General features: G+C 47.3%; 1 protein-coding gene across 1 annotated transcript in view; it reads left to right on the forward strand.

Annotated features, from left to right (window-relative positions):
- The window catches only part of CDHR3 (cadherin related family member 3), a 102,511-nt gene that overhangs the window by 83,135 nt on the left and 3,719 nt on the right, over positions 1-15,657 (forward strand). Inside the window, exons 10-17 of the mRNA XM_040471598.1 lie at positions 1,109-1,211; positions 2,107-2,205; positions 4,110-4,336; positions 6,265-6,436; positions 7,976-8,226; positions 10,374-10,555; positions 13,292-13,305; positions 14,964-14,995. Of these exons, the coding sequence (XP_040327532.1) occupies positions 1,109-1,211; positions 2,107-2,205; positions 4,110-4,336; positions 6,265-6,436; positions 7,976-8,226; positions 10,374-10,555; positions 13,292-13,305; positions 14,964-14,995 (1,080 nt within the window). The remainder of the gene's footprint in view (positions 1-1,108; positions 1,212-2,106; positions 2,206-4,109; positions 4,337-6,264; positions 6,437-7,975; positions 8,227-10,373; positions 10,556-13,291; positions 13,306-14,963; positions 14,996-15,657) is intronic.

The following is a 15,657-nucleotide window of genomic DNA, read 5'->3' on the forward strand; positions in this document are numbered from 1 at the left end:
ATATCCAACAGAGAATGAGGAAATGGGGGTGTGTAGGTGCCCCACTCCACAGCGTCTCCACAGGGGCAGAAGCAGAATTGGAAGACAGACGGCCGGCCGTAAAAAGCGGGTCTCAATGAGCTGTGCACCTTTCCCTACAGGGCTCCTGCCAGAGGGTGACGGGGAAGGAGAGGAAAGTGGAAGGCAGAAGAAGGTGGGGGCGTGGTCTGGGAGTAGGGGGAGGTCTTTGCCTCAGAGATAGAGCCTCAGGGAGGAGAACAGGCAGCCCCCAGGCATCCTGTCTCCACCTCTCATCCCAAGCCCTTGTTCCACCCCCAAGAAAGTCTTACCAATTTAATGCACACGTGTCAGCTGAGAGATAATTTCTACTTTTTTCTGTTTAGGAAATTAATACATCTTCACTGTAGAATGTAGAAAACACAAACGGCATTACCATTCAGTGATAGCCACTACTAACATTTTGATATATTACCCTCTTGTCTTCTCTGTGCATAGATTTTATGTATATTCCATAAACATTTCATTTCATTTATTTATTTGTTTAGTTTATTTATTTACTTTGAGAGAGAAAGAGCACACACACAAGCAGAAAAGGGGCAGAGAGAGAGAGAGAGAGAGAGAGAGAGAGAGAACGAGAGACTCCCAAGCAGGCTCCACACTGTCAGCACAGAGCCCGATGTGGGGCTCAAACCCGCGAACCATGAGATCATGACCTGAGCTGAAATCAAGAGTCGGACGCTTAACCTGCTGAAGCCACCCAGGCGCCCCAGCTGCATAAATATTTCAAATGATGGAAACATCCCTGCATATGGGATTCTATATTGTGTTTCTCTTCAACAAAGCTGAGACCTTGAGCCCCTACTGTTGGACAGTAGTGCTTGATGAATGTCTTGAAACATAGATCCTCTCCTGGTAAATTCTTCTGAATCAATTCCCCAGCAGTGAGCAAAGCTATGGATGTAACTCATTAAAGCTCCTCTAATAGGCAACCTGCTTTCCAGAAAGGTTTTACATATCCAGTAACAGTGTATGAAAATGTCTTCTCTGTCGGTTGAATTAAAAGGATTGTTTTTACTCTGTGCAATGTGCTATCTCTGTTTTAATCTAGCTGATTGGTGACCTAGATTATGAAAATACAAGCAATCTAGCAGCTGGCAATACGTACGCTGTGATAATCCAGGTTCAGGATGTTGCCCCTCCTTACCACAAAAGCAAGTATCATTTTTATCGACTTCATGAAGCTTTATTTCAGGTAGCAACAACTAAACTGTGCTAGGCAGTACTCGGTATTGGGGTAGACATTTGTGTTCAAAAGGAGACCTCAGAAACCCAAACACTTGGGAATCAGCCCAGCCTCCTCCTGTCCTTTGCCAGGCACGTGTAACCGGTCTCCAGGTCCTTTCTCCTGCCCTGCCCCCATCTGCTAGCAGTGCTAGAATGCAGAACCTCTTCTTTCTTGGCTCAGTTATAACACTAAGAGTCTTTGAAGGATCTTTCTGTCTGGCTTTTGTCTTGCCCTTTTCCGGGGCACACTCTGCATTCTGACAGTGATTTTCAGGAAATGCAAATACCATTATATCACTTCTTCGCTGAAAGCCCTCCAAGTGTCTCCCGGTAGCTGTCAAGTTCAAATTCAAAGTCTCTGGCTTGGCACACAAGGACCTTCATCTCTGGCCCCTGCCTGACTCTCTGGTTTCAGCTCTGGTTGCCCAGCCCTAAGCTCCCCCTTTTCCCAACAAGGCCACCAGCTTGCAGTTTTCCTGCGAGAGTCGTGCAGTTCTATACTTCGGTATCCATGCGCATGCCCAGAACCCCCCCCCCCCCACTCACCCCCACTCCACCCTGGCCCCATTTGTGTAACTCTAAATATCCCCGTGAGCCAGCCTGCCCTTCCTCTGGTGTCCACAGTGACCTGTACATGTATTTAGTAAAGGGCCACTGCCCTATGCATTGTGAAGGCAGGACCCACCAGGTCTCATTCACCTTGCACCCCCTTTATTTTGCTCAGAGCCTGGTACACAGCAGGTGCTTTAAACATGGTGAATAAACATATGAGTGAGAATGGGGTATTACAATTAAAAATTTTTTTTCTATCTCTGCTTTTAGATAACATCTACATTTACATCCTCACAGAGCCAGAAAATGAGTTTCCTCTTGTCTTTGATAGCCCGTCCTACGTATTTGATGTGTCAGAATTAAGGCCAGGTAAGTAGCAGACAAGACCCAGACCCCAGTGCTCTTGACAGACTCCTCCATCCAGACGCGCCCTTAGCAGAGGGGAAGTTCCCTCCAGCACAAGGGCCCCGCGTGGTGTTGTGCACAGCAACTCACAGCTCATCCGTGTTTATTGTACCTCTTATTTCTTTTAAATTGTCCTTACTGCTGAGGAGCCCTTCAGGTGAAACCTAGATTTTGAAAACTATTGTTTAAACTGCATTTCTCCAAACCCCTGATTGCTTCCTTGTCTGCGTGCCTGATTCTGCTAATCTTCCCTTTTTTGTAGCCTAAGTTTTCCCTTGGTCTCCACTGTGATTTTTATCCAGCTCGCTCAGAGAATAGAAATTTAAAAATAGAGAAAAGATTTCCCACTTGTAGTTTTCCTTCATTTAAAAACAAAATAAAGACATTTTATCTCCCATAATAGGATTCCCTGTTTTTGCCCTTTGTTGACACCTTGATTTCTCTCTTTTTTTTTTAAAGAAAACTTACTTTTTAAAAAGTTTATTTGGTTTTTTTTAATTAAAAAAATTTTTTTTTATTTATTTTTGAGACAGAGAGAGACAGAGCATGAGCAGGGGAAGGGCAGAGAGAGAGGGAGACACAGAATCCGAAGCAGGCTCCAGGCCCCGAGCCGTCAGCACAGAGCCCGACGCGGGGCTCGATCTCATGGACCATGAGATCATGACCTGCGCCGAAGTCGGATGCTCAACCGACTGAGCCACCTAGGAGCCCCTAAAAGTTTATTTATGTGTTTTGAGAGACAGAATCCCGAATCCCTGCGGAGCCCGTCTTGAGGCTAGAACTCATGAACCGTGAGATCCTGACCTGAGGTGAAACCAAGAGTCAGACTCTCAACCGACTGAGCCATCCGGGTGCCCCTCCTGACATTAAGTTTTAAACAAAGCATAAAAAGAGGGTCTGAAAAAAACCTTTTAATTCCTTATATCTTACCCAGTGACCAACAAAGGCAGCGGTAATAGTCTTCTTATAAATTCGCAGATCTTATTACAATTATGGATTACCTCCTTTGGGTCAAGCATTTAGTGCTGGGGCCATATAGTTAAATAAGGGGTGTCAGCCCTTGAGGAGTGCAATATATGAGAAAAAATCTTCTACAAAACAAGCAAGCCAGAACTCCAGCAGCCCCACCGACAAGTTTTGTAAAATAAGCAATAAGTTATGTAAAATAAGCAAAAAAAATAAGAGTATTTAAAATTCTCTACTCCCATCATCATCAATTGCTAAACCCTTTTAAAAATGGTTTCTTTTCCGGGGTGCCTGGGTGGCTTGGTTGAGCATCAGACTTTGGCTTAGGTCATGATCTCGTGGTTTGTGAGTTCGAGCCCCGCATCGGGCTCTGTGCTGACAGCTCGGAGCCTGGAGCCTGCTTCGGATTCTGTGTCTCCCTCGCTCTCTGCCCCTCCCCCGCTCACACTCTGTCTCTCTCTCTCTCTCTCAGAAATAAATAAACATTAAAAAATAAAAATTGTTTGTTTTTTATCTTGCTTATTATAAGAGCAATTCATGCTCAGCACAGAAAATTTGAAAGTTGCAGAAGACATTTAGACAACAGGGCGGCAAAGTGAGGACCTATGAAAATGGTCTTTGCTGTGTTGCTTATGATCACATCATAACTGGCAGGCTTGGAGTCTATATAAAGGCATGGATTATCTTTTACACCTTACTCTACTGCTTGGATCTTAGGGTCAGTTACCCAGTGGGTGTTCATTAGCGTGATTTAATTTTAATAGAAGACATAAAACATACAGAGTTTGAACAGCAAAGAGACCTCCAAAAGTCTTTCTGCCCATGGCAGTGAGAATGTGTGCTCATGGAGCCTCCCCTCACCCCCCAAAGCAGTACTAATCTCAGGTGCTTTATTCTTCCAGCTCGAACCCGGGTTGGACAAGTGCACGCCACTGATAAAGACCTCCCCCGCAGCCGCGTCGTGTACTCCATCTCCGCTGGAGGGGCCAGCTTCCAGTCTCCAAACATATTTTGGATCAATCCCCGGACAGGAGAACTCCAGCTGGTGACTAAAGCTGACTATGAAACAACCCCTGTCTATATTCTCAGAATCCAGGCCACCAGCAGTGAGGACACAAGCTCAGTCACGGTGAGTGGGGCTGTTGGTGTGTTCATAGCAGCCCGACTGGCTAATGTGGGCTCTCTCTGGCACCTTCCGTGGCTGTAGCAATGAGGAACCTTAATGGAGCCCATCCTGCAGGTGTAACAGGAAATGTCTAGTGGTTTCCAGGATGGCACACACGGACACACCTAGCAGAGCCCGGGAAATAAAGATTGGCATCCGTAGACCCAAGGTTGTGGCATCCGTAGACCTCTTGGGAGGTCACCAAGATTGATTACGCTGTGTGGGGCAAGCTTCCGTCTGCGGATCTCTCTTCGCTTTTGCAGTGGGCATAGGCTAGCGGTGGGATGCATAGTGGGATGTGGTACTGTAGCCCTGTGTTTCCCCCCTCCTCGGTAGTTTTGTCATGTTCCTACCCCACCTGCATTGCATCAGATAGGGTAGACCTTAAAATGATGCACCTTGCCCAGGGCCATGCTGGTTCTCAACTTTTGGTGTTGAGCATCTGGTTAAATGCAGATTCTGAGTCCGCAGGTCTGAGTAGGCCTCAGAATATGCATTTCTAACACGCTTCACGTGATGCTGATGTAGTTGGTCCGTGGCTGCCCTTTGAGTAGCTAGGGTTGAAGAGGTCTGTGCTGTCTGTGGTTCGGATTATCCGAAGGTAATATGATGGCCACGAAGACGCAACTATTTCTTGGTCTTTCCCATCAGTAAAGTGAGGAAGCATAAGGCAACATAGACTCATAGCTAGCGGCAGGCAGCCCCGTGTGACACAGGGAACAACTGCTTCAGTCAGGAGACGGAGTTCATTTCTCAACTTTGATCCCAAGTTTCCAAGGGGGTCTGAGCAACGCTTATCTTTGTGTCCAATTCCTCTCTCTCTTAAATGGAGAGCCACCTGATAACCCATCGCCTGAATAGTCCAGTCCCTCTGATGAGTGGCTTTGAATTAACGGGACACGTTTTTAATGATGTGTGAGGCTCGGCATTGCTAGCTGAGCAAAAGACGGGCCAAGTTGAAGATAATTGTAGTGTTTGTTAGGCTGGGTTTTTGAGAAAAAATGAATGGACTCCACTTTGGGAGCTAACTAGAGTGAACATTTCAATTTATTCCCGGGCTCAGAAATAGCTGAAATCCCCAAATTTCAAAGGTAGAATGAATACGATTCAAAATTCATAAGCCTTTAAAAAGGGTGATGATCACATACGTCCCTTTCAGGGCTGACGTCCTGTGATTCTGTGCTGGCAGGCGTCCCAGGCCCTATTCCAATTCACCAAGCATAAAAGGCGACAATGAAGGAGAATAGGCTGGCTCCTGCTTGTGACAGGTTAGGGCCACCAGCTTCTAGTGGTGCTAATAGTCCAGGTTACAGATGAGATCCTGGCTTAGCCCGGTTGACTCCTTCTATCCCAGTGGTCCTCAATCCTGGCTGCATATTAGAATCAGCTGGAGAACATTTAAAAAAGTGCCTGGGCCCCACCCTCCAGAGAGTCCAGTTCGTTTGGTCTGGAGAGGTCCCATGAAAGTGGAGCCAGGGCGGAGAACCATTGCTCTATGATCCAAAGTTAAAGACAGAACCTCCCATTCACAAGGGTGATGGGCAAGGAAGTATAGAGCATCACCATAAATTTACAATCATTACTGGGAAAACCACTCAGCATTATCTGGGGATGAGCCCATGAGTCTGGATGCATTTGTCGGGGGCGGGGGACAGACCTGAGTTCAAATTGCCTGAACTGCGACACTCACCAAACTGAACGGCCTGAAGTTCCCCTCCCTAATCTCTCTAAGCCTCAGTTTCCTCATCTGTAGAATGGGAATAACCATATTTTCTATCTCAGGCGAGTTTCGATGAGCTGGCTCACCAAAAGCGAATAGCCCGGTGCCTGGCACACAGAAAGTTCTCAGTAAATTTTAGCTGTTAACCACGGCCACCTTCTTGCTGCTCTAGGTAACTGTGAACGTCCTTGAAGAAAATGATGAAAAGCCAATTTGTACCCCAAACTCTTATTTCCTGGCCATCCCAGTGGGTTTGAGAGTTGGCACAAACATTCAGAATTTCAAGCTGACGTGTACTGACCTTGATTCCAGTCCCAGGTCTTTTCGTTACTCCATTGGCTCAGGTATGCTGTTTCCAAGGGTCCTGGTGTTGGAGGCCTCAGCAGCTGTTGAGGGAGAAGGGGGTCTGTGCTCACACACGGATTTGGGCACAGTGTGTGTGGGTGGGGGTGTTTTAAGTGAGAGAAGCAGGGATGAGGAGCGTCATGGTCGTGTGCCTCATAACTCCTCACTCAGGCTTCCCTGTCTCACCTACCTCTTCCCAGGCTCCCATCCGTGGTTGCCCAAAGGCCGAAGGAAGAGTGAACCCCATTGATGGCACCCCCATCCTCTACAATTCCCAGCCCATCATGATTCGTGACTCATATTAATGTAGTTTTAAAAAAATTGTTTTTTTGGTCCATCTCCTCAACCACTTCTTTCCTGCAAGCTAGTAGTGGGGGCAGGGAATCCCAGTCCTCTCTCTGGATAATAATAGATTAAATAGATTAAATGCATTTTGAAACGTGTCCTCAGGAATTCTCTTCTACTCCATTCATTTTCTCTCTTTAAAAATATACCACTGTGGGGGGGGAAAAAAAAGAGCACCCCTCAATGGAAATTAGACAAAAATAGCTCATCTAATGAAATGCTGGGGCCAGAGACTTAAACCCAAACAGGCAGAGCAATTCCAGGTGAGAGAGTAAAAATCCATCTCGGCTGCTGGCTGAGCCCTGGCAGAGCAGAAACTCCAACAGCAAGAAGCCTCTCGAGCAGGCCGTGTCACAAAACCCAGGGGCAGAGACTGCCTGGAGACTGCCGTTGCCGAAGATGGAAATAATCCATACTGAGAACCCTCAGGCCTTGATGGAGCTCTTCACTGCTAAGGGAGTAAAAATTGCATCATCTCCTGCTCCATTTACTGGTTTTCAGTCGGTAATGAGTCTGGAGCCACCAGAGGAATGAGCAAGGGCTGCTCGGTGGCAGCCTTTCCGCCCTGGGCACTCGAAGCTGTGAGCCTTGAACCCCAGCCGAGCTGTGGGGGAGGCGGGTGTGGGGTAGATTCAGGAGGACCCGGGACTGCAACCCTTGCCAAGCTGGGAGGTACCTTCCTTTGGGGGGGGATCCGTGGACATCTGCCACCAGTGTGGCCAGCCAGGTTCCACGAAAGGCCACGGAGTGAACTTGGCTCATGGCTGGAGACGTGGCCCCCTCTAGCCTCTTCCCTCCCACCCATTGGTTTGAGTGTGGGTTACACAGCGTTACCAAATAAAGGCTGACAGCAAGAACTGGCTAGAGAGGCTGCCCCAGGATTATTCAATCTCCGCCTGGTGTGCAGGAAGATGGCAGCCACTCTCCTGGAACAGGTGTGGTGCTGTTCTTTTCTGCTTTGTTCCTGTCACAGCCACACTCGTTGTGAGCAAGAGTTTCCCTGTACCCGTGAGGTCTCTGGTGTGGTTAAGGCCCGTGTCCTATCACTGACCTGACTCTGGTGCATCAGAAACACCAGTCTGCACCTGAGGTGTGCGTGTTTGAGGAAACGATGGAATGCGGTGCTCCTCTAAGCCCTTGTTTTTCTCCCTTTTCTTCCTTTCCCCCCAATCCTTGTCTCACATCTCATTTAGGCAACGTCAACAGTCACTTCACCTTCTCTCCCAGCGCTGGGTCCAACGTGACAAGCCTGCTCCTTGCGACACGCTTTGACTATGCCAGTGGGCTTGACAAAATCTGGGACTACAAACTACTCGTCCACATAACTGATGGCAACTTGCTGTCTGGCAGGAGGAAAGCTAAGGCTCGTGTTGAAACCGGGACAGTGACGCTGAGTATTAGCATCATTCCTGACCCAACCACAATTGCCACCACAACCTCCAGGGTAAGGGCTTTGGAACCTGGACTCCCCACATACATCCCTTGTGATTTACATAGATGGAGCCCCGGGACCCAGGAGAAATATGGGAGGGGCCAAAAAGAGTTGAGGTGTTAGGATGTTGCCAGGAATGCCAACCATGCGAGAGAGAGAGAGAGAGAGAGAGAGAGAGAGAGAGAGAGAGAGATGGGCTGGATTGGAGTCATCACTGGGTGGTAAACATAAGATCTGAGTGGGGCACCTGGGTGACTCAGTCTGTTAAGCGTCCGACTTTGGCTCAGGTCATGATCTCACGGTTCGTGAGTTCCAGCCCCGCATTGGGCTCTGTGCTGACAGCTTAGAGCCTGGAGCCCGCTTCAAATTCTGTGTCTCCCTCTCTCTCTGCTCCTCCCCCACTCATGCTGTCTCTCTCTCCTTCAAAAATAAAAAAATAAAAAATAAAACATTTAAGATCTGAGTGAGACCTTGGACTTGTAGAACCTATGTTGGGAAAGAAGGATGTGCATTTATGCACCGATTTATGATAGGTCAGGTATTGACCACCTATGGTGCTTGTGGCACAGGAGCCAACTTTCACGGGTCTGCAGCCAGCAGCTCCCTTTACAACCCCTTCTGTGCTTGCTCTTAAGAGCCATTGCAAGTCAGTGTCCATAAAGGCAGGTAACTGCCAGGTATATTCTTCTCCACTTATTTTGAAGAGTCCCTGTGTGCCAATCTCTACCTACTCCCCACCTCTATTCTAAAAGAAGTCATTGGTTCGATCTACAAATATTGACTGAATACTTATAATATGCCAAGCGCTTTGATGAACAAGCCAAAAATGATCTCTGCTGTCATGGAGCTTATAATATAGGTCAGTGGTCCCCAGACCATCAGCAACAGCATCACCTGGAAACCTGTTAGAAATGCCAATGCTTAGGCCTACCCCAGAATATTGAAGAAGAGTTACACCTCGCCCAATGTGATCATCACCATGACCTCCAGGGAAAGATGTTGGGCCCTGGAGTCCCCAACCACATCCCCAGAACTACTGGATCAGAAGCTCTGGGAGTGGAGCCCAGTGATCTGTGTTTTTAATAAGCCTCCAAGGGGATTTGATGTGCACTAAAGTTTGAAAGCCACCGATCTTGAGAGGGAGACAGATTACGAGCAGGTATTGAAATGAGCACATTAAGTACAGATTGCAATAGATGGTAACAAGAAACAAGCAGGCACCATAATCAGACCAGGGTGTGAAGGAAAGGAGAGGCTTGGAATCTGACAATAGGATTATCTCCCCCTGCTCCTGGGAGGGACTGGCTTATATTTGTGCTGACTCTTTTGTCCCCTTTCCTCCTGCTCCTAGTGAAGTTGTGCCCTTAGTCAGCGGCCCCACACTTGCAGTATCCTAGAAGACAAGTAATCAGAACCTTAGACAGCTACCTGTGACAGGCGGTCAAATTCTGCTTCTCCAAGCCCCACCAGGAGCTGATCAGTGACAATTTCCCATGTGCCAGAGTCAATCTTACCCCAACGGATGGAGGCATAAGAAAGTCTTAAGGGCTTTCAGGTGTGGTACGAGCCAGTGACTCCCCTGAGTAAGGAGTTTCCACCTTTTGGGGACTTACAACCTGACCCAACTGTGACATCTCCAGCCCTGAAATCTCCATAATTTATTTGTTATCTATCTCCCTCTCTAGGAAGCCAATGCCAAACTTGGGGTTTCACTGTGATGTCAGCCCCCTCATCTGGCAGTGTAGCTTGTAGTGAGTGAGCACTGAAAAGCCTACAAAGTGTTAAAAAGAACAGCTTTTGTGGCACATGCCTTCCCAGTGAGAGACAATGGCTGTATCAGTCCCGGGGTGAGGCCATGATTTGGCAGGAAAAAAAGCCAATGGGATCTTTAGCGTTTGGGAAGAGGGGAAAGAGAATAAAAATAGGCTTGGAGCTGCTTTTCAGTTTCCTAAATTTTCTGGGTTTTGATCTCATGGGTGCTTGGAAAGACTATAAATAAGGTGATGGGTTGGTTGCAGCAAGAAGTCTGAGCACACAGATGCCTGGTGTAGACAGCAGGAACAAACAGCAGAATCAACACTCAGCACGAGACAGTGCTGATGTCAAAAATGTCGCCCAAAACCACCCTCCACTCACCGTCCCCCACTCTGTCATTCAAGCCGCAGGTCATCCGCCAGGTCCTGAGAAAAAACGTTTATTCTTCATCAGCATGGTATGTGCCTTTCGTCATCACTTTGGGCTCCATGTTGCTTCTGGGCCTCCTGGTGTTCCTGTTCGTCCAGTTGGCCAAAGCCATCCACAGACACTGTCCCTGTAAGGCTGGGAAGTACCAGAAAACTCTGTAAGTTGCCAGCGGGCTGGTCCCTTTCCACCACTTCCTTTAGGACATTGTTTCTGGGGCTGTGGGGAGAGGGAAAGGTGAGAATTAGGCTTTCTCCACGGGACAGAGAGGGGCAGAGAGGGCAGCTGGCATGAAGGAAGGAAAAGTGGATGGGGGGGGGGGGCCCCCCCCCCGCCCCCCCCCCCCCCCCCCGCCTCAGTCCTGGTACCCTCTTCATCACCTGTGGGGCCAGGAAACGCCTGCTTTGGTTTTCCTGGGCACTTGCTCTGTCCTTGATGCGTTCTCAATGAAATTGGGGCTTCAACCCCTTGGTGACCTTGCCCTGGATAAAAGCTTCAGGAAAAAAAAAACCAAAAACCTGGTTGTGAGTAGTGAAGGAATATGCTGTGCTGTTATTTGTAGAAGATTTAAAGGATGGGATGGAATTAGAGGAAGCACAGAAAACTGATAAGGGAATTAAGCTCTTGGCTCCAGTGACTCACTGGGCTTTTGTGTGACTAAACAATCATTGTTCTTTCGCATGTGACCCCAATCTCTCACTCTCAAGGGCTGTCAGTGGAGGCCTATTTCCCCTCCCTCCTGTTCCCTCCTGTTCCCTCCTGCTCCCTCCTGCTCCCTTCTGCTCACTAACCCGCCTCTTACCCTGTACTCCGTGGAGTGTCTCTTACTGGCTGAAGTGAGACATCAGAGAGAGCACTCAGTTGTCCCACGCTTCTCCAGACCCAGTTTCTTGAGTCTCAGAGGCTCCTGCGATGACAGCATGATGGTTCTGAGCCCGGGATGTGGAGAGAGACACGGCCTGGTTTGGATCTGGGCTTTAGACAAGTGACAACCTCTGTGAATCTCAATTCCTTATTTGAGGACTAAACAATGAAATGAGCAAAATCAAAGAAAGCACTTAGCACCCTTCCTATACTTAATATAGTATTTTTTTAAAAAGTCTTGTTGCATCATTTTTTTGTGGCTGAGTCCCAGTGAGCTCAGGATTCCAGATTCCAAGTTCAGCTCCACGTTCAACTACCTCAGGGGGTCGGAATCTGAGTTTTGGCAAAACGGGGGGATGATAAGATCTCACATGCCTTTTAAAGGTATTTTGAAGATTCACTAGTACTGTCAAATCGTGTAAAACCTACGGATGAAAAGACTGTACCAAAGTATAAGGCATTAGCATAAAGATGTGCACTGCATCTTGCCATATTTATCGGGGAAGTTTGTTGCTATTGGCAACCTTGACTTCAAGGTAAGAAATCCTTGAGCAACTGCTGAAATTAAAAGAGGCATTTTTGTTTGGGCTGTACTCGCAAATTGATTTGGAAGAAGAAAATAACTCCAAAAGAGTGACACTTAAGCTTGTGAGGATGGTGGTGTTCCATAATGGGATTTGGGCGGAAGTTCTTAAAGGGAGTCATCCAGTAGACACTGCAACTCTCAAGCAATTTATGGTTAAGTGTACCTGGAACCTGGTTGCCCTCACTTACATTCTAAATGGGAATTGTTTTCAATATGGTTGACTCAAAAAAAGAAAAACTAGCTCGTAACACAGACCCAGGCCTGGCCTCTCTGGAAATTCGTTGCACCCTGTGGCTGCCAACGTTTATCCAACAGCAAAGAACAAAATTAGAGTCACAGACCTAGCAATAGCACTACTAGGAATTTATCCAAGGGATACAGGAGTGCTGATGCATAGGGGCACATGCACCCCACTGTTTATAGCAGCGCTTTCAACAATAGCCAAATCATGGAAAGAGCCCAAATGTCCATCAACTGATGAATGGATAAAGAAGATGTGGTTTATATATACAATGGAATACTACTTGGCAATGAGAAAGAATGAAATCCTACCATTTGCGGCAACGTGGATGGAACTGGAGGGTATTATGCTGAGTGAAATAAGTCAGTCAGAGAAGGACAGATATCATATGTTTTCACTCATCTGTGGAACTTGAGAAGCTTAACAGAAGACCATGGGAGAGGGACGGGAAAAATAGTTACAAATAGAGAGGGAGGGAGGCAAACCATAAGAGACTCTTAAATACAGAGAACAAACTGAGGGTTGATGGGGGGGGGGGGGGCGTGCAGGGAGAGGGGAAATGGGTGATGGGCACTGAGGAGGGCACTTGTTGGGATGAGCACTGGGTGTTGTATGTAAGCGATGAATCGTGGGAATCCACCCCCAAAACCGAGAGCACACTGTAGACACCGTATGTTAGCCAACTTGACAATAAATTATATTAAAAAAAAACTAAGAGTCACAGAATCATGGAACCCAAGGTTATCATGGGAAGGGGCTCAGCATCCACCCCCATGTCTTCATGTTATAGGAAAACAGGGTTTAACTGCCAGCCCTTGAAACTTCCTGCTGTGAGCCAAGCCTTCTGCTCCAGCTGGCTGCTGGGGAGAGACAGGAGGCAGGAGAATTGCCAGGCAGGCTGGTCATGCCCTCACCTGTGCTGTCAGAGAAAATGTATCCCCTGATGTTCTATAAAGCAATAGTTCTCAAACTTTGATCGAACTCCCAGAACCTCTTTAGTACCAAACCAATGGCGACGGAACTGCTGTGTTTGGAGCAGCGGTAGGAACCCGGTCTTCATTTTAGTGCCCATGGCTGGCCCCTCTTTTAATCAGTCCCTGAATCCCAAGGAATACAGTTGCCCAGAGGCCCCAGGTTATCACATGTGTGCCAGTGCAGGTTACTCTTAGGTTAATTCTTGTCCATCCCTTTTCTTCCCTCTGCAGGGTGAAGAAAGGAGGTATGTACCAGGCCTATTCTCTTTGTTTGTGGCTCTCACTATTGTTGATTTTTGCTTGCTCTGTTGTACTAAATAAAAGGGTTCCAACCTGGCAGAGAATCAGGGTGCAGTTCTGTCTTGGTGAGTTTTCAGCCACATCATCTGTGGGTGAAAGAAACAGAGGTCAGAAGTAGCTGCAGAAAGGGAAGGGCGGGGTGCATGGTGCCATCAGTGTGTCAGATCTCTCCTGTCATTTTATTTTTTATTTTTTAAATTTGTATGTATTTTGAGAGAGAGAGAGAGAGAGAGAGAGAGAGCACGCAAGCAGGGGAGGGGCAGAGAGAGAGAGAGAGGGAGAGACAGAGTCCGAAGCAGGTTCTGTGCTGTCAGCTCAGAGTCCAACACGGGGCTCCATCTCGTGAACCGTAAGATCATGACCTGAGCCAAGACTAAGAGTCAGATGCTTAACCGACCAAGACACCCAGGCATCCCTCAGATCTCTCATTTTAGTCCTGCCTGTTCCCTACCCAGAGTTGCCTCCACTCAGCTGAACTTCAGCACCTAAAGGTCTGTTCCCCTCCAGCGGGACAGGAGTGAATTGTCTGTGAGTTAAACACAGTGACTACTGTGCTGTTGCACGTGGATGCGTGTGGCTCCTCTTGAGGACAGCCGATGCTCTGTATTGGACAGATGCCTCTTTTTCAAGAACAAATGACACTTTATGCTCAGACTGTAATGGATTTGGTCATTTCCACAAGTTATTTGGATCAGGCTTATCAGAAAGGGGGGCTGGGTGCAGTCAGATGGGCAGGGAGAGCTGGGACTTTGGATGAGTTGAGCGAGGTCCATCTGGATAACTCCAAGCCTGAGGGGATGTCCGCACCCAGCCCCAAAAGTTGCTGCCTCAAGGGGAATCCAGGCTATGGGAAGAGACAGGACAGAGAACTGGAAAGTGTGCATGTTGTTGTTGTTGTTGTTTTAGAGAAAGAGGGAAAGGGGGAGAGAGAAAGACTCTGAAGCAGGCTCAAGGCAGGGCTCGATCCCACAACCCTGAGATCATGACCTGAGCTGAAATCAAGAGTCGCATGCTTAACCAACTGAGCCACCCAGGCACCCCAGGAAAGTGGATTTTTAAAAAAAGATTGCTTTAGTCACTCACCCCATAGGCAGGCGCCTCTGACAAGCACAAGGCATGTCTAAGCAGGGTTAGAAATCTGATTATAATGGTTATTGATCATATCAAATGGAATGATTTTAATGAGATCTTCACAAACTGTCACCCACCACCCTAGCTACTTTTTTTTTTAAAGGGCATAGAGAATGGATGCAAAGAATCCCCACATTATGAACAAATGCATCAACCAGATCTTTCTGATCTTTCATTAAAAGGCTAATTTCCCAGGTCCAGGAATAGCAATAAGTAGGAAAAGAGTAAAATCGTTTTTAAAATTCTGTGTATTATTATTATTGTTGTGTGTGTGTGTGTGTGTGTGTGTGTGTGTATTTTTCTGAGAAGGTAGAAAGCTGTCAATAAACATGTCTACAGAGAACTAGCTCCTTGTCATGTCTGCAATACTAAGTTCAAAGCCTGTTTAAGAGAAATCCCATTGTGGAGGTAGAATTTTAAGGTCAATTTAGTGTCCAAGAAGCTTCACTTCTGTCTGTTCTATTCCCTGCAGAAATGAAGAATACAAAGAGAGGGGTTTTGGTGGTAAGTGTGCTGGCCATGGGGCAACAGGCTTGGGTGATGTGTGGTGGGGCACTCCCGTCCCCTCTCAGGCAGACCCTGCCACAGCCCCACGGGGGTGGGGTGGGGGGAGGTGGTATTTATCATTCAGGGAGACGCTTGCATTTGGCCACTGGAACAGATTGCTGTGTGACGAGCTCCTGATAGAATTTGTTCCCTCCACTGAACATGTCTGCTGATATATTTGCAGAAGAACTGGATTTCATAAATATGGAATAGTGGTGTTTATTATCTACACCAGCTCTCTGGGAGACTGAGCTGGGGGAGAAGAGCTGAAGACCACAACTGGAACTTCAGCCTTCAGTGGGATTTATTTTTTCCTTGCTGTTCCACAACCTTGAGGAAAAGTGATGGAGACAGAACATTGCTTGGGTCAGGGGTCGGCTCTGCACAGTTGTCTGTATGATCTTGCAGACTCCCTTGGCCTCTTTAAGCTTTAAATTCCTCATCTGTAAAATGGGAGCAACACCTGCCCTGAGCTTGCAGGTGGGGAAATATTTTGAAAGTTGTTAGAGTCACATAAATGCAAAGTGATACAAGATAGTTGGAGAGTCTCCCCCCACCCTTACCTCCTTGTTTTTCTTTCTTTCTTTCTTTCTTTCTTTCTTTCTTTCTTTCTTTCTTTC

The sequence above is a fragment of the Herpailurus yagouaroundi genome, unplaced genomic scaffold (assembly GCF_014898765.1).
Source record: "Herpailurus yagouaroundi ecotype Mexico unplaced genomic scaffold, PumYag 100, whole genome shotgun sequence".
Taxonomy (NCBI): domain Eukaryota; kingdom Metazoa; phylum Chordata; class Mammalia; order Carnivora; family Felidae; genus Herpailurus; species Herpailurus yagouaroundi.